At 42.8% G+C, this 27888-nt stretch overlaps 1 protein-coding gene across 1 annotated transcript; it reads left to right on the top strand.

The window, feature by feature from the left end:
• The first annotated feature begins 1770 nt into the window (after nt 1-1770).
• On the top strand, nt 1771-27795 carry plcg2 (phospholipase C, gamma 2). Its single transcript, XM_034534457.1, has 33 exons — nt 1771-2112; nt 8554-8745; nt 10051-10200; nt 11311-11404; nt 11490-11537; nt 11710-11794; nt 11903-11983; nt 12072-12115; nt 12231-12303; nt 13134-13235; nt 14016-14134; nt 15110-15195; nt 15287-15404; nt 15704-15872; nt 15979-16074; nt 16578-16664; nt 17039-17196; nt 17334-17534; nt 18279-18401; nt 18492-18672; nt 19491-19559; nt 19636-19745; nt 19908-20004; nt 20090-20162; nt 20887-21059; nt 21379-21481; nt 24458-24661; nt 25627-25766; nt 25945-26053; nt 26165-26332; nt 26955-27043; nt 27140-27303; nt 27405-27795. The coding sequence occupies exons 2-33, from the start codon at nt 8562-8564 to the stop codon at nt 27445-27447; spliced, it is 3741 nt and encodes a 1246-aa protein (XP_034390348.1). The 5' UTR covers nt 1771-2112; nt 8554-8561; the 3' UTR covers nt 27448-27795.
• Nucleotides 27796-27888: the final 93 nt, after the last annotated feature.

Here is a 27888-nt window from a genome sequence, read left to right on the forward strand (position 1 = left end):
GGATGAAACGCTGTTGTATAACAACTGCATATATTTTATGGATGGTCAACCTCTATCCCATAATCAAAACTTAACTTTAGTAGGGTGTTAATATCAGAGTTATTATTGGCTAACAATATCACAGCATAAATGTACTGTAAGCAGTACCAATGCATATTGTGCATTGCATTGTGTATATTTATTTATTTGATTTAGTTTTCACATTTTTCTCATAATTATATATTTTAAACTTTTCTCAACCATTTTCTTCATCTCTCCATGCTCTGCCCTCGTGCTGCCTTTCATGCACACATTTACATCGTTCTAGTGACAAAGATGTATTTCCCTGTATGTCAAAATGTGAATTTTGTTCAACGCTTACATACAAAACCGTTTTTAGATGTCAGAGACCTCCAGTTAGTTTCCTCATCAGATTCTAGATCAGATATTCCCAATCGTTATGCCCGGAAAATGATCCATAGGTAGCAAGAGAAGCATGGATTGGAGGAAATTGGGTCTACATTTCTTTCTCTGCCAATCCTCATCTACGGTTATTTCTTTAAAGGATATATTTTTGTATTTCATGAGTGGAATGTAACAACGTATATTTATCAAGTAATGTACAGAAGTACAGTTTTGAGGTAACTGTGATTAAATATTTCAATGTTAACTGTATTTCAGAGTGATTTATTGTACTTAATTAATATACTTACTACTTTTATTGATGAAACTACCCAGTAGGTAAAAGGAGAACATTAATCCATTTAATCCCTCAGTCCTAATATTCCAATAATATAACGATTTAACTCAAAATGATGATTCTCAAGCATAACAGGCATGCGCGGATTATGAGACAATGGGCTCAGACATGCACAAGGTGCGACCAACCAGGAGCAAGACATAAAGACTTTATAGTTGTTTAGACACTTTGTTGTTGTTTTTTGTGTCTTCATAGTTGTTTTGTTTCTCTTTGTGGTCATTTGGCATCTTCTTGTAGTTTTGCCTGTTTGTAGTTGTTTTGCGTCTCTTTGTAGTTGTTTCGTGTCTTTTTGTTTTGTGTCACTTTGTGGTCATTTTGAGTCTCTTTGTAGTTCTGTCTCTTTGTAGTTGTTGTGTATCTTTGTAGTTGTTCGGTGTCTTTTTGTAGTTGTTTTGTGTCACTTTGTGGTCATTTTGAGTCTCTTTGTAGTTCTGTCTCTTTGTAGTTGTTCTAGTTGGTCTGTGTCTCCTTGTAGTTGTTTTGTGTGTCTCTTTGTAGTTGTTGTGTCTCTTTGTAGTTGTTTTGTGTCTCTTTGTAGTTGTTTTGTGTCTCTTTGTAGTTATTGTAATCTCATCATAATGAACGTGAACGCATTATAATAATCGTAAACTAATCTTTACAGTTCATACATGATTCTTTAGTGACATGTTGCATGTGACAGGAAGGGGGACCCTCTGACACGTGGCATGTGCCCAATAGGCCCATTCAATAATCCATCCATGATAATACTACTTTTACTTTTGATACGTTTATGCTGAGACAACTTTTGCACTTTTGGAGTCCATCATTTTTGAACTGTGGTACTCTTACTGAAGTGTAGGATCTGAGTACTTCTTCCAGCCCTGACAACAGATGAGAGTGAAGACACATGTTGCTCCATCTTTGGGTTTCTTTCTCACTTCGTGTTTTGGTTCATTTACAGCGTGCATTGCTTCAAGTCCATGCCAACATTGGCCCTTCTGGACCACCTTTAGCGGATGAGCAGGAGTCCTCGCACCGCAGTTTGACAACCACCTGTCAAGACACGTGTGTTTAAGATGGAGCTCCTCCAGCCGGCTGAGGCCGCGGCTCCGACGGCTCCGACGCGGCTCGAATGCCCTCGCGCACTCTAGTTTGCATAGATACGTCCTAACTTCCGGTCCTTTTTTTACAACTTGTAGGCTATGCCTGTAATGCAGTTCACTTTTACTTCCTTGTACACACAGATAGAGGAACTGGCCGTTCTGAGGGTGGCCTGTTTTCTTTTTTCTGTCATTGTTGTCAACACTCTACATCCTCTCCACGCCTCATTTCAGGACTTTCAAAATCATGATCAGATAGCAAACGAGCTCCCACGTTTGTCGAAGCAGAACAGAACCGAATCCACTTGTGAGGTAGGCTTTGTATTCGTGTTTGTGTGCGCTACGCGTTCAACTGGCTGCGGCTGTGAGTGGGACCGGGTTCCGTTAAGAGGAGGGGGAAATCCGCTTTTTACCGACACGGTGTCGGTCCTGTGCACCGTCTGCCTGTCTGTCTGTGTGTCTGTCTGTCTGTCTGTCTGTCTGTCTGTCTGTCTGTGTGTCTGCCTGTCTGTCTGTCTGTCTGTCTGTCTGTCTGTCTGTCTGTGTGTCTGCCTGTCTGTCTGTCTGTCTGTCTGTCTGTCTGTCTGTCTGTCTGTCTGTCTGTCTGTCTGTCTGTGTGTCTGTCTGTCTGCCTGTCTCTGTCTCTGTCTCTGTCTGTCTGTCTGTGTGTCTGCCTGTCTGTCTGTCTGGCAGTTTGCTGCCTTCACCGTCACTCTTGTGTCTATTTCTAATAAGTCTTGATGGTCTTGATGGTCTTGATGGCAAACAGGGGGATTCCTGGATTCCTATGACACGGCCTCTCTGGAGGGGAACACATTATTGTGATTATTTTATTTTATTTGTCTTGGTTGTGACTAAATTTGAATTGGGTTCCTTATTTTTTGGACTTGAACAATCATGTGTTGACATTATTGCATAGAACCTTTTATATGTATTCACTACAATGGCATTTTTATTCTAAATGTACATTTACAGTTGCACGATCACACAGCAATGTGTAATGAAAATACCTGAATAATGTCTACCCATGAGAGCCCAAGATAAGGACAAAGCCAAAACTTTGATTGCAGTTGATTACAAATTATTTAATTATTGAAATGTTGCAGGTTAATTGATCTCTAAATGTCCCATAGGTGTGAATGTGAGAGTGAATGGTTGTATGTCCCTACATGTGCCCTCGATGGACTGGCGGCCTGTCCAGGGTGTCCCCTGCCTTCGCCCTATGTCAGCTGGGATAGGCTCCAGCGCCCCGCGACCCTAATGAGGATAAGCGGTATTGAAAATGGATGGATGGATGGATGGTTTTATGGTGTTCCCCTCTGAACAAAAGGGGGCTTGGTAGGCCATGGGGACCACCTACTGGGACCGTGCAGAACCCTTTTCGATTAATTTTTGATAAAAACGTCTTTGTTATATATTGTTCATTCATTTAAATTCCTATCTTCACCGTATCTTTACGCAGTTTTGTTGTTGAATTATACCAAGATGTGTGTCCATACGTGTTGATGTGTTGGTGGACAAACTATGAGGGCGTTTTGACGTGTGTCTGGAAGTTCGTTTGATCTATTTGAGCGTTGTGCTGTCAAGAACTGCTTTTTTAGCTACAAATAAATAATAGTAGGCCTCCCTTAATGTGTTCAAGTAGTTGACAATCAAAGATAGGCTGAAGGACTACATTGGAGTCACAGTCTGCTAGAGCCGTGCAAACTGCTTGCACCTTTCTGGAGAATTGTTCATGCAAACAACTTCACACTCAGCACTGTGCTTCCTTGGGTCTTCAGCAGTAGTCAAAAGCGACAGTGAAAGTAAACCGTTGGCGTTAGGTAAAGGTGGGCCACACGGGCCCCCAAACAGCTATCGATGTATTATGATGATAAGATACGAAAAATATTGAATTCTTTTGCTATATGTATTATAACACAAAACTATCCTGCATCATTTTAGAATTAAAAGCTCTGTAAATGTTAGTACATTGTGCCTCTGTTTCACTCGGCAGTTGAAGTAAACATTTAAAGTAAGTAAAGCAGGACCTTACTGTGCCTTATTAGTAGTTTAACTATTTATAGTTTTACTTCAATGTTCTTTTTTAGTTTACTTCTTCGACAACTGTCAATACCAACATGCCCAGGAAGAGAAATAGTACAAAGTAAAGCAAGGCGCCATTTGTCCAGGGCCCTCAAACCTCTACACCCCGCTATGAGAAACACAACTAGGTTGAGGCAAATCACGATCAGAAACAATGGTTTGTACACTTAGCGGAGGTCATTCGGTGTATTAATCGCTTTCTTTGACATAAGCACCGTGGTTAAAAAGTAGAGCGTGGCTCGGAGGTATTTTGCTGACGGTAATGTTAGTGTTATCATCAATGATCAAGTTAGCATCAAGCCTTACAGCCAGAAAATACGGTCTTAATCATGGTCACACTGGTGAAACTCACTCTGGTTCGATTCTGCTTCAAGTTGGCTTTACGCTCGAGTTGACTCCAGGGAAGTGAAGAAGATTTCGGTTGCCAAGTGAATTGTAGTCTGTGGATGAGTGCGGGCCTATTGCCCAGCTGCTTCCACGTTGTTGTGTAGGGGTGCCGTTCACTGCTCGTGGCCTTTATGTGGCTGCGAGTCCGGTACGTGCTACAGGGGAGTGGGTTTGGTTGTTAGCGTATCGAGCATCCAGCAGCAAAACTGATCTGCAGTCAATGAGACGTGGCCTGTAAAGCCATACTGCTGATGACATGCTCAGTCTAGTTTATTTATATTGAATGTGTTGTGTGTCTAAATTGCTCTAAATTCGACAAAGCACTCCATGGGCTCCACTGAGAAGTGTGAAGTAGACCTCACCACAGGTCCACAACGTTAGCTCTGTCTGCACTGTTACCTTTGTTTTCACTGTTAGCTCTGTCTGCACTGTTACCTTTGTTTGCACTGTTAGCTCTGTCTGCACTGTTACCTTTGTGTTCACTGTTAGCTCTGTCTGCACTGTTACCTTTGTGTTCACTGTTAGCTCTGTCTGCACTGTTACCTTTGTGTTCACTGTTAGCTCTGTCTGCACTGTTACCTTTGTTTGCACTGTTAGCTCTGTCTGCACTGTTACCTTTGTTTGCACTGTTAGCTCTGTCTGCACTGTTACCTTTGTGTTCACTGTTAGCTCTGTCTGCACTGTTACCTTTGTGTTCACTGTTAGCTCTGTCTGCACTGTTACCTTTGTGTTCACTGTTAGCTCTGTCTGCACTGTTACCTTTGTTTGCACTGTTAGCTCTGTCTGCACTGTTACCTTTGTTTGCACTGTTAGCTCTGTCTGCACTGTTAGCTCTGTTTGCACTGTTAGCTCTGTCTGCACTGTTACCTTTGTGTTCACTGTTAGCTCTGTCTGCACTGTTACCTTTGTGTTCACTGTTAGCTCTGTCTGCACTGTTACCTTTGTGTTCACTGTTAGCTCTGTCTGCACTGTTACCTTTGTTTGCACTGTTAGCTCTGTCTGCACTGTTACCTTTGTTTGCACTGTTAGCTCTGTCTGCACTGTTAGCTCTGTTTGCACTGTTAGCTCTGTCTGCACTGTTACCTTTGTTTTCACTGTTAGCTCTGTCTGCACTGTTAGCTCTGTTTGCACTGTTAGCTCTGTCTGCACTGTTAGCTCTGTTTGCACTGTTAGCTCTGTCTGCACTGTTACCTTTGTTTTCACTGTTAGCTCTGTCTGCACTGTTACCTTTGTGTTCACTGTTACCTTTGTTTGCACCGTCAGATCTGTCTGCACTGTTCGCTGCAAGCCATCACCAAGTTGAGAGCCGTGTGGAAGCAATAGATATGTTCAGAATTGTGTGCATTTAGTACCTTTTTAAATAGGCTAGAAAAGCTCAGTAGAGAAGTATAGTTAAAAGCTTAGTGCTGTAAGTTGTGTGTGTGATCTCTCTATTTTTCTTTTGTCTACCTTCATATTCAATTATAAATGTAATTTGTTTAATGAGTAACATTACTAACTAGTTTGTCATAAACTGGTTACATTTGTTTTGAATTGTAAATATTGATTGAATATATTCAACCTGGATTGAACTCACAAAGCTTACTTTCAACTTTAATCTTAAAGCTCAAAAAAATAAACTGTGGTGAAACTAACATTAGGTTTAGCTTACTAAATATAAACCACCGTAACATCCATTCCTCTGGCCTCTCACACTGGGTTTGTTTTTTTTAACCAGTGAGAATCGTTCTGCTTCTTGTCGGATGTGTTATTTGTCTTATCCAATTCATGCAGTTCTGACCTGGGGATTGTGCCATTGCAAAGAAAATAAATAAAAGCTAATTAAATTAATAAAAAAGTGATTAAAAAGTCTTTAAATTAGCTCTTATTTAGCTTTAGAGAGTGTGTAGGTATGTGTGTGTGTACATATGCACTCCCTCAGTATATATGGGTGTGTGTTCCAGTGTGTATAAGCAATAACACGGCGACAGAGCAACATCCTCATTTCATATAAACACAGGCTTTCCTGAAGCGGGCGTGCTTGTGAGTGTGTGACACGAACACGTCAGGCTGTATGGATATGACACTAACACGTCAGGCTGTATGGATATGACACAAACACGTCAGGCTGTATGGATATGACACTAACACGTCAGGCTGTATGGATATGACACTAACACGTCAGGCTGTATCGATATGACACAAACACGTCAGGCTGTATGGATATGACACTAACACGTCAGGCTGTATGGATATGACACTAACACGTCAGGCTGTTTCGATATGACACTAACACGTCAGGCTGTATCGATATGACACTAACACGTCAGGCTGTATGGATATGACACTAACACGTCAGGCTGTATGGATATGACACGAACACGTCAGGCTGTATGGATATGACACAAACACGTCAGGCTGTATGGATATGACACTAACACGTCAGGCTGTATGGATATGACACTAACACGTCAGGCTGTATGGATATGACACAAACACGTCAGGCTGTATGGATATGACACGAACACGTCAGGCTGTATGGATATGTATTTGTGTTGTGCATTGCTGCAGCTTCAGCATGAGGGCATTGTGTTAGGCTCCAACGGTGCCTTCACAGGGGTTACGGCTTCAGCAGAGAACGGCGGTTAATCATTAACGTGCCTTCAAAAACACTAAAGATCACTTTTCAGATTTTACAATTCAGGTTTTGTTGAATGTATTTTTTAAATAATATATTCAATTTATGATGTATAATAGTGGCGATGAATGCAGGCAATGGATATTTACACATATGTGCTTTCACATTTATTGATAATAAACATATCACTTTTATATAAAGGGATAGGGTTAGCTAACCCTAACCCTAACTATCATGTGCATGAGTTCATGGACTTTATTGGTTCTGTCCTGTCTTTAATAACACATAATTTCTCCCCCAGTGTAGAAAGATACTAGATAACTCTCCGCAGTCCATTTCTGTTGATAATTCAGGTCAGATTTAATCCAGCAGAACTCCCTGTGGCACAGTTTTGTTTTGATATTGTTTGGCTCATTTGCAAGTTAAACATCAGGTATTGTGACAATAGCAGGTCGACCTTCAACACTATCAAAGTATGCGCCCACACTATTCCTAATTCATCTTGCATTCATCACTGCGCCTTTTCCTGGTTCATTTGTGCCATAAAAATGCACCGCGTCTTGGAAAATTGTCATCCATCGACAAATGTGCTTTATTTTGATCAAACCCATGTGAGTTTCACCCCAATCAAAGCCACCCCATCCTCATGACCAACAATCACCAACCACCTATCTGACCGCCTCTCAAAACCATGAAGCGACCCACTGACCCAGCGTGTCATAAAACAAATGATTGACACACACGAAGATGAGAGACAATGACAACAATGAAGTGAACTGAGGCAGAACGAGAGCAATAAGATTCATATCTGAGCTCCAACATTTGCATGTGATATATTAATACTGCTGTCGTACGTGAGGGGAAGGGAGTGACCTGAGGAAACACGGCTGGAGAGGACGCACAAAAACGACCGGTGGACAGAAGAGCAGGGGCCCTGGTGTGGTGTTAGATATGTCTTTAATTGTTATTTTTAAAGGGGACCCAGGCCCATTTTACAAACCAGTTCAGTTTACTCGTTAAGAGGAGTGCTAATCAGCCGCTACAAAACATTTGATTTATATTTCTGTATATTCTGTAGCTTTGGAAGGAAATTTCCAAAGTTTGAAAAAAGAAAAACCCTGATGGTGTCATCAGGGTTGTCTCTGATTGGACTTGAGGCTAAACATGTTAAACAGAAAACATGCTCTTCAAACTGAAGGTGTGGGATCTGAAAGAAGTGGGCATTTGGGAGGCAGAAAGCGTCTTAATGGAAGACTCTTTTTGAGGTGCATTATGGGTAAATGTGTGTTCGAGCCTATATAACCCATGTTTCAACAGTCCTTAAAAAAAAAAAAAAAAAAGGTTTCTTCAGAAGGAAATGATCCTAAGCCCTTTTTGGAAACATTACTTCTGAGAATGAATACAAGTTAAGTGAATGAATACAAGTTAAGTGAATGAATACAAGTTAAACTGGGAGAATGCCCCATCTGAATGAAGCAATCAGTAAGAGAAACAAGTACTCCTCTGCTAGAGTTGTTGGGACTACACAAATACAGTCAACAATCAGTCAAGTGCACAACAACAACAAAGTCCCTCACAGAATTCACATGAATGAGTTCGGCCATCATTGAAGCCGTTTACGCCCTGAACCAGCAGCTCCGTGTCTCTCTCCTGTGCCGTCTCAGCTGCAGAGATGGCTCGTTCGGGGCAGCAGGGCGAGATGACGGAGTACAAGAAGATGCTGATCAAACGGGACTTGGAGACGGGCGTGGTCATGACGGTGTTCCGGCAGAAGGCGGAGCGGCTCACCGTGCAGGTCATCATGGAGACCAGGCAGGTGGCGTGGACACGCACCGCAGACAAAACCGATGGTGTCTGTGAGTATATTAATGATAACAAATGGTCATCATCATCTTTTTGGCTTATCAAACAGTTTTCCAAAATGCAGTAACAATATCTCTTCACCATTGAGATTATAGAATATTGTTTTTTTTCATGCACTGGTCAATTTTGAGATTTTGGATATTTTGCTTCCATAACACGTCTTCTTTCAGACTAGTTGAAAGGAAAGATCCAAAATACACATTTAGGGGTTTATTTTACTACTTTGTCTATTTGTGTCTCTCGATTTCTCCTACATTCACCAATAGTAGTATTTGGCCTCTAATAATGCTATAAAGCAATATTTGTTTATGAGTGGGCCCCCGTTTTCTTTCTCTTGCTCAGTCATGCTTTTATATGAATAGGTAAGCTGTTCTAGATATTAAGGGCGACCCCCGCAGAGGCCATGTCGCCACTGTGTTTGTCTGTTGAACCGTCTAAGTTCTGGGAACATCCCGGAGCGTCCGATTGGTCGGCCTCAGTGCTCTCACTGACGTAGAAGGTGGAAGGCTTCTGCTAGATAAGCAGTGTGCAGTAAGACAATTTCCGAAGCTAGGTAAAAACAGACACTTTTTAAATTGTTTTATTATTTATATTTTATATTCATGTACACTGAATTAATCCTATCTACTGAAAGTGTAGTTTGCATGCTATTACACGGTTCCAGCTTTGTTAGCACATTCTATATGCTAACGTGTGTGACCCGTTGTTCTCACTGTTAAAACTCGGTCAGTAAATGTTTAAAAATACAAATGTTTAAAAATACAAATGTTTATTTGGCGGTTTTAATGAGAAATATAGTAAAAGCTGTTATTTTTCATTCTAATTACGGACTTGTTAGCACGCTAGTTTGTAGCCTAGCTTGCAGTGCCTGCAACCGTGTTAGCCAGCCGGCCTTTTAGTTCAGGCTTGTACTTGCGCTCTGATATCTTGTGTTGGTATTTTCTCTGTGTTATGAATGTGAAGTGTCAAGTTTTGAACTACATTTTGAGTTAATTAAGAGTTTTCAGTAGAATATAAAATCATTACAGACATTTTTAATACATGCAAATAAAGGTTGCGGTGATTCTGATTACCTGTATATATAAACCAGGTAACCTAGTTACATGTAGAATGATGTTGAATGAAGCACATTTCTAATGCAGACTGTGAACCTCGGAAGCAAGGGGAAATTATTGCATTCTAAAAAGGCCATAAAACCATTTTTAAAAGCAGGTCAAATCGTTTTTGGTGCTCTCAGACTTGACAGGATGTGACGTTCGTCCCCAGCAGAGATGAAAAGTATCTGTGCTGTGTTTCAGTGGACCTGTTTGAGATCAGAGAGGTTCGTCCAGGGAGGAACTCCAAGGACTTTGAGCGCTTTAAAGATGGGAAGGACAAACATGGTGAAAACACCTGCTTCACAATCTTGTACGGCTCACTGTTTGTTCTCAGCACCCTCAGTCTGGGAGGTGAGATCTCTATTTATTGGTTCAAAAAAGATTTCTGTGGTCTGCTGTTGGACCGCTGTTCGTGTTCTGTGTCAAACCAAAAGTCAATGTGGAGTTATTTGAACTTATACATACACACACGATAAGTTAACCTACTTGACATACTTAAAGGGACAGTGTGTACGTTTTAGTGGCATCGAGAGGTTTGTGGCAGTTTGCAACCAACTAAATACCCAAATGTCAATAAAATAAATAACATTTATGATATATGTTAAGTTGATAAAGAAGTCGTTCCTCCTGTCCTCTGTCCTCCTGGCTGGTTAACTAGGTTAACTTGCATACTATGACAAACATATTTATTTGAACCCAACCCATGATCTTTTATTTTTGTAATATTGATCTAGAAATATGCTTAAAACATTTCCGTTTTCAAAATAATCTTTGACAAATTATGTTAAAATTGTTGACCCTTTGCTAAGCCCCAACCCCTACTGCTACTCCGTCAAGCTGTTATAGCTACAATGGAGAAATAATAACTCATTTTTGGAAAAGGGGATTTCAAGCAGAGAAGAGGGTCGACACAATGCGTCTGAAGGATATATCAGGGTGTCAAACTGATTCAGCAGTGAAAAGATAAAGCTTACAGATCACAGTGTAAAAGTGAAGCTCCACATCAAATGAAAGACTAGGTCTTTATTCACTGGTGCAATCATCACGTCTATCTCCTTCCAACCTCTCTGGATATACAAGTATCATTGTTGTAAATGTTTAACCACGACTAGCTCCAAAACCACTTAACTAGCCTTAAAAATGAAGAACATTTGTACTTCCTAGCTTACTCCACCACAGCTGCAGTCTTCTCCCCCTCCCACCCCCGCTCACTTGAGCTGGAGAGGCTAATTCTGAATGCTGTGTTTCACATTTTATTGTGGTGGTGTTCAGCCCACCTTTTGCTCCAGGAAGTGCGTTGGAATGGCAACTAACTCTTCTCCTGTGAACAACGAGCGCTCAAAGGCCCAAGTATTTCCTAAACAGCGGTTAAGATTATGTTTTAAAAGCAGAACCACTGCTCATCACGGTGGAAAATGTCTCTGTAGGACAGTAATACTTTCTGTTTTGCTCATTTTCCAGCTGATTCTGTTGAGGAGGCACAGAAATGGCTGATAGGACTAGAGTTGCTGAGGCAGGAGACACTGGAAGCTCCAACTCCGGTTCTTATCGAGAGGTAGACTATAACACACACACTCACACAGCCATCAGTCATGAGCACTCATCCAATAGTTGATCCCTTCGTGTTCCTTTTCTTCCAGTTGGCTGAGGAAGCAGATGTATTCTGTGAATCAGACCAAAACACACAGGTACTACTCAGCCACACACTGGCTCTGTGCATGTTCTAAACTAATCAAACCCATAGGACCATGTTGCATTGCATGGCCGCTGATCACATTCTTTGTCTTAATATTTTACACCAAAAACACATATTGAATGCATGTTAATAATCTTGGGGCTTGATTTCTGTGTCCTTCCCAGTATCTCTGTGAAGGAGCTGAAGGCTCTACTAGCTTCGATCAACTACAAGCCAACCAGCTCTCGGTCTCTCAAAGACAAATTCCTGGTACCTTTGTCTTCTTCTCTTCATGCCATGTCCTTGTCAACCAGGGGACTGTTTACAGTCTATTCCATAATTATAAATATTGCTTGGTCTTTTGTTCTGCTTTCACAGGAAGTGGGAGGAAAGAAAGACCGCCTGGACTTTGCTCAGTTTCATAAATTGTACAACCTTATAATGTTTGAACAGAACGAGGTGAGTCTGAATTTAATCACGTTGGAGTAAATATATACCGGATATATTATCGCACAGCATTTTCATTCATATTATATTTTAAACTCAGATCCTGGATGAGTTCAAAAAGGAATCATGTGCTTTTATTTTGGGGTGAGCTCCTTTTTGTTTCCTTTTGTTTAGCTAAACACTGAAGTAAATGAAACGCTTGTAAAGATGGTGTGTATGTTGTCAGCATGACGTGTGTTTGCGCTTCTTCATCAAACAGTAACACAGATAAACCAGATGCCTCAGCAGTTCTGCTCCATGACTTCCAACGATTCCTCATCTATCAGCAAAAGGTAGAAGAAGCGAATAGTTTGTAACGTCCTGTTTTCTTTGCAAACTTGTAGGCCTGTGAAACCTTTTTGTAGAACAGCTAATAGGAACATCCTCCTTCTGAAATCACCTGTGATTGGCCAAGGTCTAGATTTTCTAAAGCCTGAAAACAGCCAAGAGGGGGTGCAGAATTCTAGATTTGTCTAGAAAAAGCGCTTCAATTACAATATACTGAAAGGTTGTTATGAAAATTATTGCCCAATGATGCCAAACATGTATCGCCTGGCCCAGCTTCAATCTAAAAAATGTAATTAGCAAATATCCGATTTCTGAAAACCCCAAGTGAAACATCTTTAAAACTAGGGTCCAGATAAAAGGCTTGATTTGGGAGTGTTAAATATACTGCGACCAATAAGAAGTTCTGTTGAATTGAAGAAAGTTATTTGACGTTCAGTGTTTGACATCAGCACAATAGTCCTTTAGGAGAAGCATACCAACATCAGTGGGCTTTATAGGAAGCATACATAGGAAATTAGATGCCATGGGGGTAAATAATAGTGCCAGGTTTATAAGAATAATACAATATGACTCAGAATTGACCCCTGAGGTACTCCAGATAAATGTTGTCCAAAGACTAGACATGATTGAGAAACTATTTAGTAGTAGGTGTACACAGACAAGGGATCTGACCAATCTGGGCAACTCAAGGCAGAGAATAGAACAGACTATAATGTACACAAGCAGGGGAAATTATGTTTATAAATAAAAAGCATGAATTAAACATCAATAACATCTTTTTCAGGCCGAACTCAGTGAGTATATCTCTCTTTTATTCCGTCCCTTCATCCCTCAGGAATCCTGGGCCAGTGACCTGAACCAGGTCAGAGAACTGATGACCACCTTCATCGATGACACCATGAGAAAAACCAACGATCCCGAGTTCACCGTCAGCGAGGTATTGTGTATTGTGTACTGTGTATCGTGTATTGTGTACTGTGTATCGTGTATTGTGTATTGTGTATTGTGTACTGTGTATCGTGTATTGTGTACTGTGTATCGTGTATTGTGTATTGTGTACTGTGTATCGTGTATTGTGTATCGTGTATCGTGTATTGTGTATCGTGTATTGTGTATTGTGTATTGTGTATTGTGTATTGTGTATTGTGTGTCACAGAGACAGGATATGCAAAGATGTAACTGATCAGGCCTGTCACCTTAACTACTTTATATTAGCACGGTAAAGTATGACTGAAATATTAGAATATATATATTAACTAAATTAAAACCCATCTCAAGGTTGGCAGTTCAATCCCGTTCTTCTAATCTCGTCTAATAATTTACATTATCGGGGTCATGTCCATATATGGTACAATGAGTTAATCATTTTATATTATTGAGGTCATGTCCATATATGGTACAATGAGTTAATCATTTTATATTATTGAGGTCATGTCCATATATGGTACAATGAGTTAATCATTTTATATTATTGAGGTCATGTCCATATATGGTACAATAAGTCGATAATGTATTTATCGTGGCAGGCCTAACTGTAATCAAGCGGTTTGGCATCCGTTGTTTTTCACTGACCGATAGGCATATTGACAGTTTGGCCTCGAAAGATAATGCTGAAAACCATGTTGTTGTTGTTGTTGTTGTTTTTGTCATTACTAAAAGGAATCACACAAATAATGATGCGCTAACTCTAAAGTCTGAAGCCAGTCTCCTGCTCTAGTTCCTCAGTTTCCTCTTTTCCAAGGAGAACTCTGTGTGGGATGAGAAGTTCTCAGAGATCAGCACCCTGGACATGAACAACCCTCTGTCCCATTACTGGATCAGCTCGTCCCACAACACGTCAGTATAATAATAATAATGTACACTTTATTGTTCCCAGTGGGTAAGTTCTTCTCTCTATGGTACCCATCGAACCGGGTACCTTGTGGTTACGGGACGACCACTCTCCCCGTGAGCTACAGCCGACCCCAAAAGAAATACAGCCGACCCCATGATCCGCACACGTGCACCACACAAGTGGGAACGGAGTCAATCGAAGTGGGAAATGGACCGGTATTCTCAAACGCACGCTTATGCTTACCCGTTCGCACACACATTCATAACCTTGATGGCAGAGGCGCCATGCCGCCCACCAGGAACAACAAGGTGAACGTACAATCATGGACCGATAGCAACGCCTTCTGGAGCAATGTGGGGTTCACCTTCCTATCCAGCTTCCTACATTCATGAAACATAACAGACCGTTCATAAATGACTTATTAACCTCACAGAAGATTTACTAAATGTTGCCGATGACTCACTGGAGAGTGAAACGTGCCTTTATTTGAAGGGCACCCAACTGTGAAAAGAGTTGAACATTTGTTTGGAGGAGCTTTGTCATGTTAGCTGGATGTCGGTTTGGAGACAAACATATAACAAAAAATCTGCATGCAGTTGAGTTTCAAAATGTGTCAAACAGTGAAGGTCTAGGGTCTAATACAAATATCATATTAGTTGCATTATGGGAAATGCAGGGTTTAAAATGCTGGGGCTTCATCCATTGATCCAGTAGTGGGTTGTTTTTTTCCGTAACCTGGCAACCCAAACATTGTTCTCATTAATGGTTTACAGCCGATTGATAAATCGTTCAGACATTGTTTATTAACATGAATAAGTTACACATTCTGAACATTTTATTTTGAAAAGTGGTAGCAGATACATTGCTAATTCACCCGCAACAAAACCGGACCAAAACATACAACACATGACCTTTTCGTTTTGTGAAAAATATACATTTAATGAAGCCCGTCTCCTTCCTCCTGTGCCCTTCAACAGGTACCTGACCGGTGACCAGCTCCGCAGTGAGTCGTCCACAGAGGCGTATGCACGCTGCCTGCGTCTGGGGTGTCGCTGTGTTGAACGTCAGTATAATCCAGTGGGAGTAAAATTATAATAACTAATGCTTTATTTCATATCATCAACACCTTTTGTGATTTGTGTGGTACTGTCCAGTGGACTGCTGGGAAGGGCCCGGGGAGCCAATCATTTACCACGGCTGGACCAGGACCACCAAGATCAAGTTTGAGGATGTGGTCAAAGCCATCAACGAGCATGCTTTTGTCACGTCAGAGTAAGAATCACAAAAACTGTATCGCTGGATCCGTGACTTTATGACTCTTACACACACATATGCACACACTTACACACACACACAAACACACACACACACACACACACACAGCCAGTGGATCTCTCACACAACGAGTCAGCTAGCCAGTGGGTCAGACGCCATTACTCCACTTTAGCTTTACATAAAGTTAACAGTTGTTTCCTGATGTATTAATATTAACTTTGAATGTAGCATCTCAAATCTTCCTTAACGTTGTCATCTCACAGCATTGTCTCAAACACAATGTCTCTCTCTCTCAGCTTCCCTGTGATCCTGTCCATAGAGGAGCATTGCCCTCTGGAGCAGCAGCGTCAGATGGCTCGCATCTTTAGAGACGTGTTTGGAGACAAACTGCTGATTGAACCCGTGGATCAGATGGCTGAGCAGCTACCGTCCCCCACGCAGCTGAAGGGCAAGATCATACTCAAGGTGCCGACTCCACACGCCGACGAGTCGGTGGAGTTTGTATGTGGATGACGAAAGCTTTTGCTGTCATCACTACTGACTGCGCTCTTCTCGTTTCGTCCTTGTGCAGCACAAGAAGCTCAGTGTGGAGGGAGGAGGAATGACGAGAAACTTCAGGAAGGGGCAGAAACAGGGAGATCTGGAGATCTGGGACCCTGTGGACCAGGTACTGTCAGAAGGGTCAAGTGGGTTTGGCGAGATAGCTGAAACCCACTTTTGTGTTCCTGACACAAGGATGATGGGTGTTGAGCTGTTTTACATCGCACATGGGGCCTGTTTTGTCAAACCTTTATCACTTTTATTCTGTTCAGATTTTAGGTTTGTCCTCACTAAAATGTATTCTCTCTGATGTTATAGAGCCACTTACTGTATGTTTTAGTGCTACAATCACACGTGTACATACAATATTGCAGCTGCAGTGGCAGAAGTAGTCCCATGCAGAACTAGATCATCACTGACACAAACTCATTATTCAAGTGAAATTATGAGCTAACGCTTCCAATATTTTGTATAATTGTTTGTTATTTCCTTGTTTCCTTGTGGGGAAACGGTTTATATTTAAACTTCAGTGAGTAATCTCAGAATTGAAATGATTGCATGTTGCGCTTAAAAAGTTCTGCTTGTTTGCATGTGGAGTTTAACGTGGGAATTTACATTTATCTTTCTCAGCGGTGGAACAAGCACTACTGTGTGATCTCTGATGACAAGCTGTATTATGCAGAGGAGTATGAGGAAGATGAGGAAGATCTCGGGAAGGTAAAAAAAACCCAAAAGACAAGAGTTTACCTGTAACATTCTAGGCATTGTTTTTTCTGCTTTTACTTCTCATTGTGGAGCACATTTTACTTTCATAATGCAATGGCTGTAGAATAATGACATTGTTATGCTAAGATTGGTTCCATATCTGCCTCGCTTTTTATTAGATAAGTATGTCAAGAATTAGGATATTCCAGGAAAATAAAAGGCTCACTGATAAGTGGGTTCCCATAATGTTTGTGTGTCGCTGGTATTGCACCAAGAAATGCAGCATTTACTGATTAAACCATGCAAAACATTCATAAAATGTTTTTTGTTTTTTTACAAGAAACAATAAGAAGGTGTCAAAGCAGTGTTGTTCTCATCTTTCTCAGTACCAGGACCTGCACTGTTCAGAGCCGTGGTTTCACGGCAGTCTGAAGGAAGGCAGGCTGATGGCCGAGCGACTGATCCACGACTACTGTGTGGAGAACGGGGGAAGAGATGGTACCTTCCTGGTCCGACCGAGTGAAGACTTCACCCTCTCCTTCTGGTACGACATCCAGTCTCTTGATCTCATGGCCAACTAAAAACTTATGGACTGTGTTTATGTTTGTTTTTGTAACTGTGTAATATATTTACATTCATTGTGTGTATCTCTGAAGCGCTCGTCCTCTGTGTGTATTTCAGGCGCAACGGGAGGGTCCAGCACTGTCGCATCCGCTCGGTTCCAGAGGGGGCGCTCACGTACTTCTACCTGACGCCCAACCTGCACTTTCCCAGCGTGTACTCCCTGATCCAGCACTACAGAGAGAACCCACTGCGCTGCCAAGACTTTGAACTGCGCCTCACTGACGCTGTACCGCAGCCCGACCCACACCTGCAGAAAGGGTTGGTCATATATGAACAGATATGAGTCTGATACATCACCAGGGGGCTGGGCGCACATGCTGAAATATAATAATCTATGTCAGCTAACGACTAATTGTCATACTGTGGTGTCATTTGATTTAATTTTTTTTTAAAACACTTACACTATCCATGTGCAATTAGCATCTACATGAAACGTAAGTGATTTCATTCATTTGTTTGCACAATAACAATAACTAGAGCATCATGACCCATACGGCTGTCTTGGCTAATGTTGTTCCAACTCTTTTGTTTTGGTGTTTTGCTTTACCGTTCAGTCCTCTTTGTCGTACTGTTATTATCGACATAATCTATTATTAGTGAGGTCTAATCCGGCCTTCGGATATATTTTGGATCATTGTTAAAACAACGTTTGGTTTCTGCAGATTGTCAAACTGTTTGCGGAACCGATGTAGCAGAACCAGATAGATCCTCTTCCTTGTCAACACCTAGTGCCCGCTTTACCATCTTCTCAACCAACTGATGAGCACCAACAATAATCCTTCTATATATATCTATCTATCAACCACACATGCATGCCATCTATTTTTCACTTTCACTCTCATATTCATTTCACTCAGCACAGTCACTCTTTCCCCTCCTTCTCTTTCTTTGGAATCCATTTGAAAATGCTTCTTCTAGTTTTCTTGTCATCTTCATATACACACACACACACACAGACAGACAGACAAAACTTAACTCTGCTTGTGCGTGTGTGTCGTGCAGGTGGTTCTACAGTAACCTGAGCAGAGGTCAGGCCGAGGACTACCTGCTCAGGATTCCTAGAGACGGAGCTTTCCTCATCCGAGAGAGAGAAGGAGAGCCAGACTCCTACGCCATCACGTTCAGGTGCGACGACACTTCACACTTTATTTCTCTTTGCAGAGATGTGTGTGTGTTTGTGTGTGTGTGTGTGTATTAATCGCCTCTCTCATTCAGAGGCGACGGTAAGGTCAAACACTGTCGCATCCAGAAGGAGGGCCCCATGTACCTGCTGGGCACCACAACAGAGTTCGAGAGCCTCGTGGACCTGGTCAACTACTTCAGGAAGAAGCCCCTGTATCGCAAGATCAAGCTCCGTTACCCAGTAACCCCTGAGCTGGTGGACCGCTTCAGCACAGTGAGTCACTGGAGGAGTCGGGACACGAGACAATCGAGATGTGACGGAAACATAGTTTGAATCAACGTATTTTAGGAGCGTTTAACACACAAGTCAGAGCTAATTCAATCCAACCGAATCTAAGCTGAGACGTCACTCTCTGCAGGTGATGACCTATCAGGGCATGTTACCTTCATCCTCTTCTTCATACATCTTCATCTTAACTTTGCTTTTGGGTAATGGGCCCTCGTCTTTAGAGGTGGGATGTCTGTAAAGTCCGCTCTGTCTTTTCTCAGGGACTGCATGGTGCTGGTGTCTCTGTGGTTCTGTACGAGGAAATTGTTGGCACGCTGATGTTTTTGTTGGCATGCCGAAATGTCCTAATATTGTTAAACATAAGGTACTGCTGAGGCTGGTGGGAATGTCATACGTTGTGCAGGCTTTTAGTCATAAAGTAGTGCACTGGAGAAACTGATATTAATGCCTGTTGATGCACTAATTGAAAAGGTCAGGGATCATTGAAATGATTACAATTCATCCGGGTGACATTTTAATGTTTGAACCAAACTTCATGGCAATCCATCCCATAGTCGTGGAGCAGTGGTGGAAGAAGGATTCAGATTGTTTACTTAGTAAAAAGTTGTACTACTACCATGATCGTCTGTACAAAATTGTTACGCAACCCATCCAGAGATATTTGAATCTCACTTTGTCATACCTATGACGCCCCTGCTGGTAATGTACTGGACATTTAAGCCGAATATCAGTTGAATATTCCTGAACCCAGTAACATGTCATCAGCACCGACTGGTTCCTAAAGGTGTGTTGTGCTCACACAGGAGAAAGACTGCGCCTCCCTGTATGAGGTGAAGACGTACGTGGAACCCAACGAGATCGAGCCCTCACTGGTGTGTATTCACACACACACCTGTGCAGTGTCCTTTAATGACGACAGTCACGGTTAGTGTGCGTTTCCTCCCTCAGCCTCAAAGTACAGTGAGGGCCGTCTACAGGTACCAGTCCAAAAATCCGGACGAGCACAGCTTCAGCAAAGGAGCGTTGATACACAACGTATCCAAGGAGAGCAATGGATGGTGAGTCCACGCACATATTTCAATGATGAGTCATATCTGAGGAACGAGTCGCTTCCTTCCCCTGGAAAATGCATGGCCATCTGCATGCACATGGCTGGCATGGCCACATGCAAACAGAACAAAACAGGACTGTTCATGTTGTCCTCCTCCGCTCTCCTACAGGTGGAAGGGCGACTACGGTGGGAAGTTGCAGCTGTTCTTCCCAGCGAACTATGTGGAGGAAGTGTCCAACAACACCAAGCCCGACATCAAAGGACAGGTGAACATGAGAGCTTTAGAGTCAATCGGCTCTCGGCGATTGACGGATGAATAATCAAATGTGTTTGTGATGTCTATTAAAACAGGACATGGAAGACAACCCACTAGGTGAACTGTGTAAGGGTGTGGTGGACATCTCCAAGTGCAACATCCAAAACTGTGAGTTCCTTAAGTTTCTGATGCATGCTAGTTTCCATCAAACAACCTCCCTGCTTTTTGCTGCCACTTTGCCTCATTGCCTTGCCAGGGGTGAGACAGTACGCTACGTATCTCGGTTTTTATGGGACACGTTTTTGGTACAATAAGGAAAACACATGGACTGTATATAAGACGTGGACGTAGTCATCAAAACTCCAGGGGCTGGATGCAGGAAGCAGGGGCAAGGAGGCAGGACCCAGGACCAGCTTCAGACACAGCCAGGTCCAATGGACCCTATGAGGCGAGAAGGCACAAAGACTCTGGAGAAGAAGTAGAGTTAGTAATGCGCAATGGAGAGATCTAAATTCATCCATAAGTGACCACAAACCCCCAAAGGATACCTTTTCTTTCTTGTTTTCATTCATCATTTTGCCTTCTATTAGATGCTGTGCATAGTGTAAACAGATGTTATATGTCAACTAGACGTGGAGCGTCGGTCTGTTGTTCCTTGACACTAACAAATTAGAGAGAAGGGGTGAGCCAGTGAGTGTGAATTGTCTCTTTGCAGGCCATTTAGGCTCCTCCCACGTTATGGGATTAGGTCTTTGCATTTTGAGTGATACATATGCTATAATTACAAATGTGAATCCCCGTGGATTATTCAACTGAATCCCAAATGTACAATGGGATGCGAATATGTCTAAAAGTAGTGCGTCCCTCCCCTGACTGTGCTTCTTGTTTCCAGTGAAGAACGGTAAGAACAGGAGGCCCAACGTGTTGACCCTGCAGGACATGGAGCAGGAAAGTCTGCAGTTCGACCTGGCGGCGGGCTCTCTGGAGGAGCTGTTCAAATGGTACCAAGTGGGCTGGGACATTACCCAGAGAGCGATGAGCAAGCAGTACAACCGGGAACAAGAGGTTAGCATCGCATACCATAATGTATCTAGAGGGGCCCTCTCGACCATGCTGTCACACAGGAATTCATAAAGTCTGCGATCTATTTTAGATTCCATTCCCACGTCTTTAAGGACATTTTTTTGTGTTACAATGCTGTTGTTATGACCATACCATCCGCTCATATTGTGGGTTTCCATATTGTCAGTCTGTGTGACACTAGTTCAGCCTGAATGTCAGGACAGTACATGAAACATACTGTACAACCACAATGGGGTGCGACACCGATAGTCTGTCGGCGTCACAAACAGGAAGTGGCTGTTTTTTCTCTATCCGATCTCAGATCAGACAGCAGGAGGAAGTGGAGAAGAAGGCAGAGGTTGCTATGGAGATGTCGGACCTGGTGGTCTACTGTCAGCCACGCAGCAAGGAGAAGGACCGCTTTGGTAAACACACACACACACACACACACACACACAAACACACACACACTGTGAACACGATGATGTGACGGGAAACTTTACCACAGTCTCAAAGTGGAACATGTTCAGTCATTATTATTACGTTTTAGATTATAAAGCAACACCAAACGTGTTCTTTTCGCTGTTGCCTCTATGGCACGTCATAAGAAATTGTATAAATACTGTTCATATATATATACATCAGAATTACGTCTGAAAATCGAGTAAATGAGCAAGAAACTGCCCCTCAAAAAGTGGAAATCTTTATGACACTTGAGATTTGTTTCCACATGTTAGATCGAGACCAAAAAAAGGTTATTATCAGGTCCTAATTGACCCTTCCCTACTTCCTGCCAGGGCTGTCCAAATTGCCCAAATGTTTTATAGACGTTTGAATATTCATAAAAAGTTATTGTTTCCATGAGGCCTTTTCCTAACTAGCTCAAAATGTGATTCATTCTGTTGAAATATCACAATATAAAACGTGTAATTACAAGTACAAACGTCGGAAGAAAGTAAATACTGCTCCCCATCTTTCATTTCCAATTAAAGAAAGAGACGTGCGTTTGGTGCGTGAGGCAGACAACCTCAGTAGTGCAGTTCCCCCAGTTCCATTCATCTGACCCATAGCTGGCCAGCAGCCACAATAAACACTGATCGATAATCTTGGTAACTTCCTCCATAAAACTCAGAGTTTGTATAGAGACTGTAAAAAGGTTTGTAGTTTCCTTATTGACAGAGGCAATCTTGCCAGGCTAGCTGTTTCCCCCTTGTCACCAATCTTTATGCTAAGCTAAGCTAACCCTCTGCTGGCAGCTGCTTCATATTCACTGTCCAGATATTAGAGTGGCATTCATCTTCTCATCGCCTGCAAGGAAGTTATATACCACAGTTATATACCACAATAATCTAATGCTATTGCTATAGCATGCTAACACCGTTTCCGTCGTTGTAATACATGAGCCTCCAGGAGACGATAAGAAAATAGTGCTTTAACTTTGCAGTGAAGCTGCAACGTCTCCGTCCATTCAGATATGTGAAGAAAGAAATGCTGAGTCACCTCGGCCTGTTCAGTGAGGATCTACTGTTCTTCTACCACAACTCAGAAGGGCTTCAGCAAACAGGATGTGACCAAAGAGAAAGACCTGAGGACCAAACAGCTTCCTGTGTGTCACCTGTCTAAATTTAGAAATACACTGAGTTGCACAGAACCTGCATCCGCAGCGCAACGGTCCTCCTCGAGTGACTCTGTTCTAGTTTGGTTGGGAGGTATCGTGTGGTTATTTTCACAGTGTAGTTCCTTCTCCCATGTGATTAGTTTAGTCTTGATCAGGGGTATTCAACTCAAATTCAGCGAGGTCCAGTCAGTTTCCTCACATCACAATAATGTCAAATCTGTGCTATATGATTTTGAGCCATTGCATTGAAGTAGCCAACAGTTGTATTAATGTCTGTATGTCGTCAACAACAGACTGTCAAGTTAAAGAAAGAAAGTTCAATTAAATAACATCTAAACAATATTTATTATTACAGATTTACAATTTAACTGGATTAATTATAAATAATACATACTGTAATAATAAATACATTATCTTCTTTTATTTCAAGGAAAATGAAGGCTGGATTTAAAACACAAAGCTTTTGAAAGATATGACTAATTGTCCTGCAGCTTTAAATTTAGTTCATCAAAAGAGCCAATATATTATATTCTTGTCATCTGAAAAGAGAAATGTGTGTGCAGGGACTTTATCTGTAGTTATTAAATCACTGGTTTCAGTTCATTTCTCCTCTCTGTTAACATCATTGTTGGGCAGTTAATGCAGGAAGGAATTCTGATCATATTGGGCTCTTAGCTTTATTTGTAATTCATGTGTCAGAATTCTGATCATATTGGGCTCTTAGCTTTATTTTTCATTTCGGATGTGAGTCGGTATGTTTGATCATACGATGTTTGCTTTGTCTCGTAGTGGCTTCACATCGCTGCTTTTAATATCTCTGAACATGAGACATACTGCTGTTGAACTGGTTGTGGGAATGATAAACATATACGAGTTAAAGGCTCTGGTCACGCTGTCCACGTTTCTCTTTTTGGAGCGCCAAGTGAAATAACTTCTCTGACTCACGTACTTTTTCCATCTATCGAGTCTCTCCTGTCGCTCCCTTGTGTGTGAATATGGCACTCGAGTCGAGGGCGGTGCTTAATGAAATTGGCTGAGTAGCATCATGTGAGATGATTTACAACGCGTGTAATTGGTCAGTGTGTTTCCTGGACCGCTGAACGAGAGCCGTAAAGGCTAGAAAGTGAAGTGATCCATGAAAGTAATAATTCGGTTTGGGTCCGGACCCGGCTAGTGACCCCTGGTCTAGATAGTTTAGAGGCTGCCAAAGAAAAAAGGAAGCATTCCAAATACAAGCCGTCTATTTTGCCGTGCAATGGCTGTGCCCAGGGGTGTTTCTAGGATTTGACCTGATAAATAAACGCTATTTGAAAGCTTCTTTTATGCACTTCAGCTCAAAACACCCGTCTCCGTCCAATGTGCGTCGGAGTCGGTATGGATTGATGCGTTTGATGAAATGAGGGAGCATCCGTTCCGTGAGTGACGGTTCTGTGAGGTTCTCAGTGGGGATCGGCCGCAAGAGTGCTGCCAAGTCCTCTAATAACTCTCTAACCGCACCCGCTCACCCACTCAACACAGCCGTCGATAACAACATGCTAGTTCACAACTAGCCAATCAACAAACCAAACGCTCTTCCTCAGCTACCAACAAGCCTGTCCCTCACATCAGCAGCTAATATGTCAAGCTAACTATCGATAACCAACAGCCGGATAGCAACATGTCAGGTCTAAATATACTCAATGTAATCCCGGGTTTGCACAGTCTCAGTCCAGTTTACTGGTCGGTTGTTATCAACTGAAACCATTATCAGCTCAACCTGATGCTCCTTTCTTTGTCCCCGCAGACAGCTACAGCTACAAGGAGATCCGCTCCTTCGTGGAGAACAAGATGCCAGGGAAGAGCCGCACCAAGGACTTCCTGCAGTACAACCGCAAGTCCCTGAGTCGCATCTACCCCAAAGGCCAGCGCATGGAGTCCTCCAACTACGACCCTTACCCGCTGTGGGCCATTGGGAGTCACATGGTGGCTCTCAACTTCCAGACTGCAGGTACAGCGGTTTATCTCCTGGGCTGCTCGGTGGAACACCTTGGGGCTTTGATTCTTTGGCCAGCTCTTCTTCTCAGCCAGCAAAGGATACAGTCCCCTGAGGGCCCCTGTGTTGCTCATCACAGTCTTACTGACTGTGGCCTGCCGGTCAGGTAATCTGTTATCAGGTAATCTGTTATCCAGGACACAAGAGGAACAGAGGTTGTGTTAACTGACATTTTCTGTCAACGATGACGGAAACATCTAAAGGCCGCCCGTCCTGTTGACCGAAGGAAGGGGCACGTGCTGCGTTCACAGAGCCTGTGTGTCAGTCTATAACTCCAATTATATTGAAATCATTTCCAAAATTCCAAAATAAAACTGTATTTGAACCCCAGATCTTTTATCATGACTCACACTAGCGAACCGTGAGGAGATGTTCACTGATGACAAAAAGCATATTGGATTAGAATCACAGCCTCCGTTTTATTATAATAAGAATATTACAGTGACGGGTATTAATAGATTATGACGTAGTTTTTACAACCCTGTCCGTCAAAATGACAAACGACAACAGCGCTTAGTGCAACCACTGAAGTGGATTGGCATGCAGCCTTCATGGTTTCCTCTGGTAAAGGCTGACAGGCACATCTGATCCGTTGACCTACTGCGACTACGTTGACCTTAAATGGAATCCAGAAGGACGGAGAGACACAAATATGAAAGCCTTCATATTTTACATAACGCCCGACAATGCAAAGTGTTGCCAACCAACCTTATTAACAGTGAAGCAATGTCAGTGAGTCAACATGCAAAAGACCAGGGCCCTGGACCTGGTACACCTGAATGCAATGCAGCCGTCATGTGTACATTTTGTCTATAAAACGTCCTTTTTGTGTCTGGATCCATTGCAGCAGTATTATGATCTGGGTGCCTGTGGTGATATGTTCCAGGTGAGTTCATATCTTGTGTATGTGTTTCACACAGACAAATTCACCCAGTTGAACAGCGCCCTCTTCAGTCTGAATGGACGTACGGGCTACGTGCTGCAGCCCGAGCTCATGCGTGACGATAGCTACGAGCCCCAGCAGGAGAGGAGGAAGGTCAAGTACGACATCGCGGTTAGGGTACGTCCGTCCACAAACACACACACAGTAATAACATCATCCTCCTCCTCATCCTCATCCTCATCATCCTCATCATCATCATGAGGTTGCATTAGGATATATTCAAGGTGGAGGTGCATGATGCTGACTTGGCTGATCTTTACTTTGTAATAAAGTAAGTAAATGTGTGTGTCTGCAGGTGATCGCTGCCAGACACCTCCCCAAGCCCGGCCGCAGCATCGCCAGTCCATTTGTGGAGATCGAGCTGTGCGGGCACACGGAAGAGAAGTTCAAGACCATCGTCTACCGTGAGCAGAGGGCGGGAGGGTCGGGGGGTGGGGGGGAGAGGGGAGGAATGAGACCGAAGTGAGAAGCTGTTTGTGCTGGTGTGAACTGTGCTGTCGTCCCGTCGGCTGCAGGTGACAACGGTCTGAACCCGGTGTGGAAGTCCCCGGCGGACTCGGCGGTCTTCACCGTGCACGAGCCCGAGCTCACCTTCCTGCGCTTTGTGGTCAACGAGGAGGACATGTTCTCGGACCCCAACTTCCTGGCCCAGGCCACGTTTCCTGTGAAAGGCATCCGCTCAGGTGGGAGCACGCACGTCACACAGCACAAACAAAAAACGCCACAATTACACCATTCATCATAGTCAGAAGCTGTAAAAAAAACAACAAGATCGTCATGGTCCTTGAACACATCATTTTTGACAAAAGCTCCCGTCAGGAAAAGCAACCAAATCGAAGCTTAACGTTGTGACATGTCATCAAATTAGCTTTAAATTTTAAAAAACATTAAATTCTTCTTAGCGCAACTGAGAATCAATGATGGACTCATCTGAGACCAACAGTCACAAGACAAAACTGTAAAAATGAAAAGGAGTGGAGCTTCATTTTTTCCAATATTGTTGGAATAAATATATATATGTTGTTGTATGTTTTATTAATGTGTATTGTCCCTGCCAAATCATTCTATTATTTTTTTATAATGGGCCCTGGAGCCTATCCCAGAGTACATTTGGCCTCAGCAAGACTGTCTCAGGGAGATGGACAACCGTTCACGCTCACATTCAAACCTACAGGCAGTTTAGAGTCATCAAGTGACTGTGGGAGGAAGAACAGTGGAGACAGTCTGTCAGCGAGGGCCCTCAGCTCCTTTGGATATGATCGGTTGATATTGTACCGCTATTGATTCAGTGCTTTGTTTCCTCAGGTTTCCGCTCTGTACCGCTGAAGAACGGCTACAGTGAAGACTTAGAGTTGGCCTCTCTGCTGGTCTACATCAATGTTCAACAAGCAGGGGTGAGCAAACACACACACACAGAACATCAGTGTGGATTTACACCTGCAGTTCTGCGGCGGCGGGGAGATATTTGATGGCGCGACTTGTCCTTTCAGAAGGCAGAAGAGGAGCTGTACTCGTCCACCGGCCAGCTGAAGAAGAAGCTGGCGGAGGTTGGCCCCGAGCCCCTCCTGTACGACACGCACACCAACATCCAGCGCTCCGCCATCCCGCGCCAACACAACCCGCTCACCAGGGAGGGCAGCACCGGGGAGAACAGGTCAGCCTCTAACCCCCAGAAGCGTGGGGGGACGGAGGGGGGTTCGGGCGGGGGGAGATGGGAGGATCTAACCTTTCCGCTGTGTTTTCTTTGTGCCCTAGGACAAAAGAAAAGAAGATAAACAACAGCAAGTTCTACTCGTGAACACTCGCCCTTCCTGCCTGAGCGGCGGAGAAGAAGCCGACTACAAACCCAACATCACCTCGACCTGCACACGGGATACATGTGATCTGTGCAGTTACGAGTTTTCCAATTGTGAGATGTTATCATTTTTAATTTTCATACATAAAACAGTTTTCTATTTATTTAAGATTTTAAAAAATTATTTTCGCTGTGTGTTCGGAGGCGAGAAGTCAGATTAGTGAAAACGGGCGATGCAATGAGAACATTTTGTGTATTTAATTTGAAGCCAGATGATGTTTATAGCTTTCCTGTAACTCCTCTGAGACCTTCTTATGAATCGAGTCAATAAAGTATGCTTGGGGAACTTTACCCTTTTCTCTCTTGCATTGTATTCCCTGTAATATTAAGCAATGTATTTATGCTGTTAACATGAGGCATTAATACTCATGTCGGTGTAATGTA

The sequence above is a fragment of the Cyclopterus lumpus genome, chromosome 6, assembly GCF_009769545.1.
Source record: "Cyclopterus lumpus isolate fCycLum1 chromosome 6, fCycLum1.pri, whole genome shotgun sequence".
NCBI classification, from domain to species: domain Eukaryota; kingdom Metazoa; phylum Chordata; class Actinopteri; order Perciformes; family Cyclopteridae; genus Cyclopterus; species Cyclopterus lumpus.

Excerpts from the sequence above, each read along its gene's own strand:
- plcg2 (XM_034534457.1), top strand. The coding sequence starts at position 8,562 with ATGGCTCGTTCGGGGCAGCAGGGCGAGATGACGGAGTACAAGAAGATG. Across the intron at positions 17,197-17,333 it reads GACTTCACCCTCTCCTTCTG|GCGCAACGGGAGGGTCCAGC; the intron begins GTACGACATCCA and ends TGTGTATTTCAG. Across the intron at positions 18,402-18,491 it reads TCCTACGCCATCACGTTCAG|AGGCGACGGTAAGGTCAAAC; the intron begins GTGCGACGACAC and ends TCTCTCATTCAG.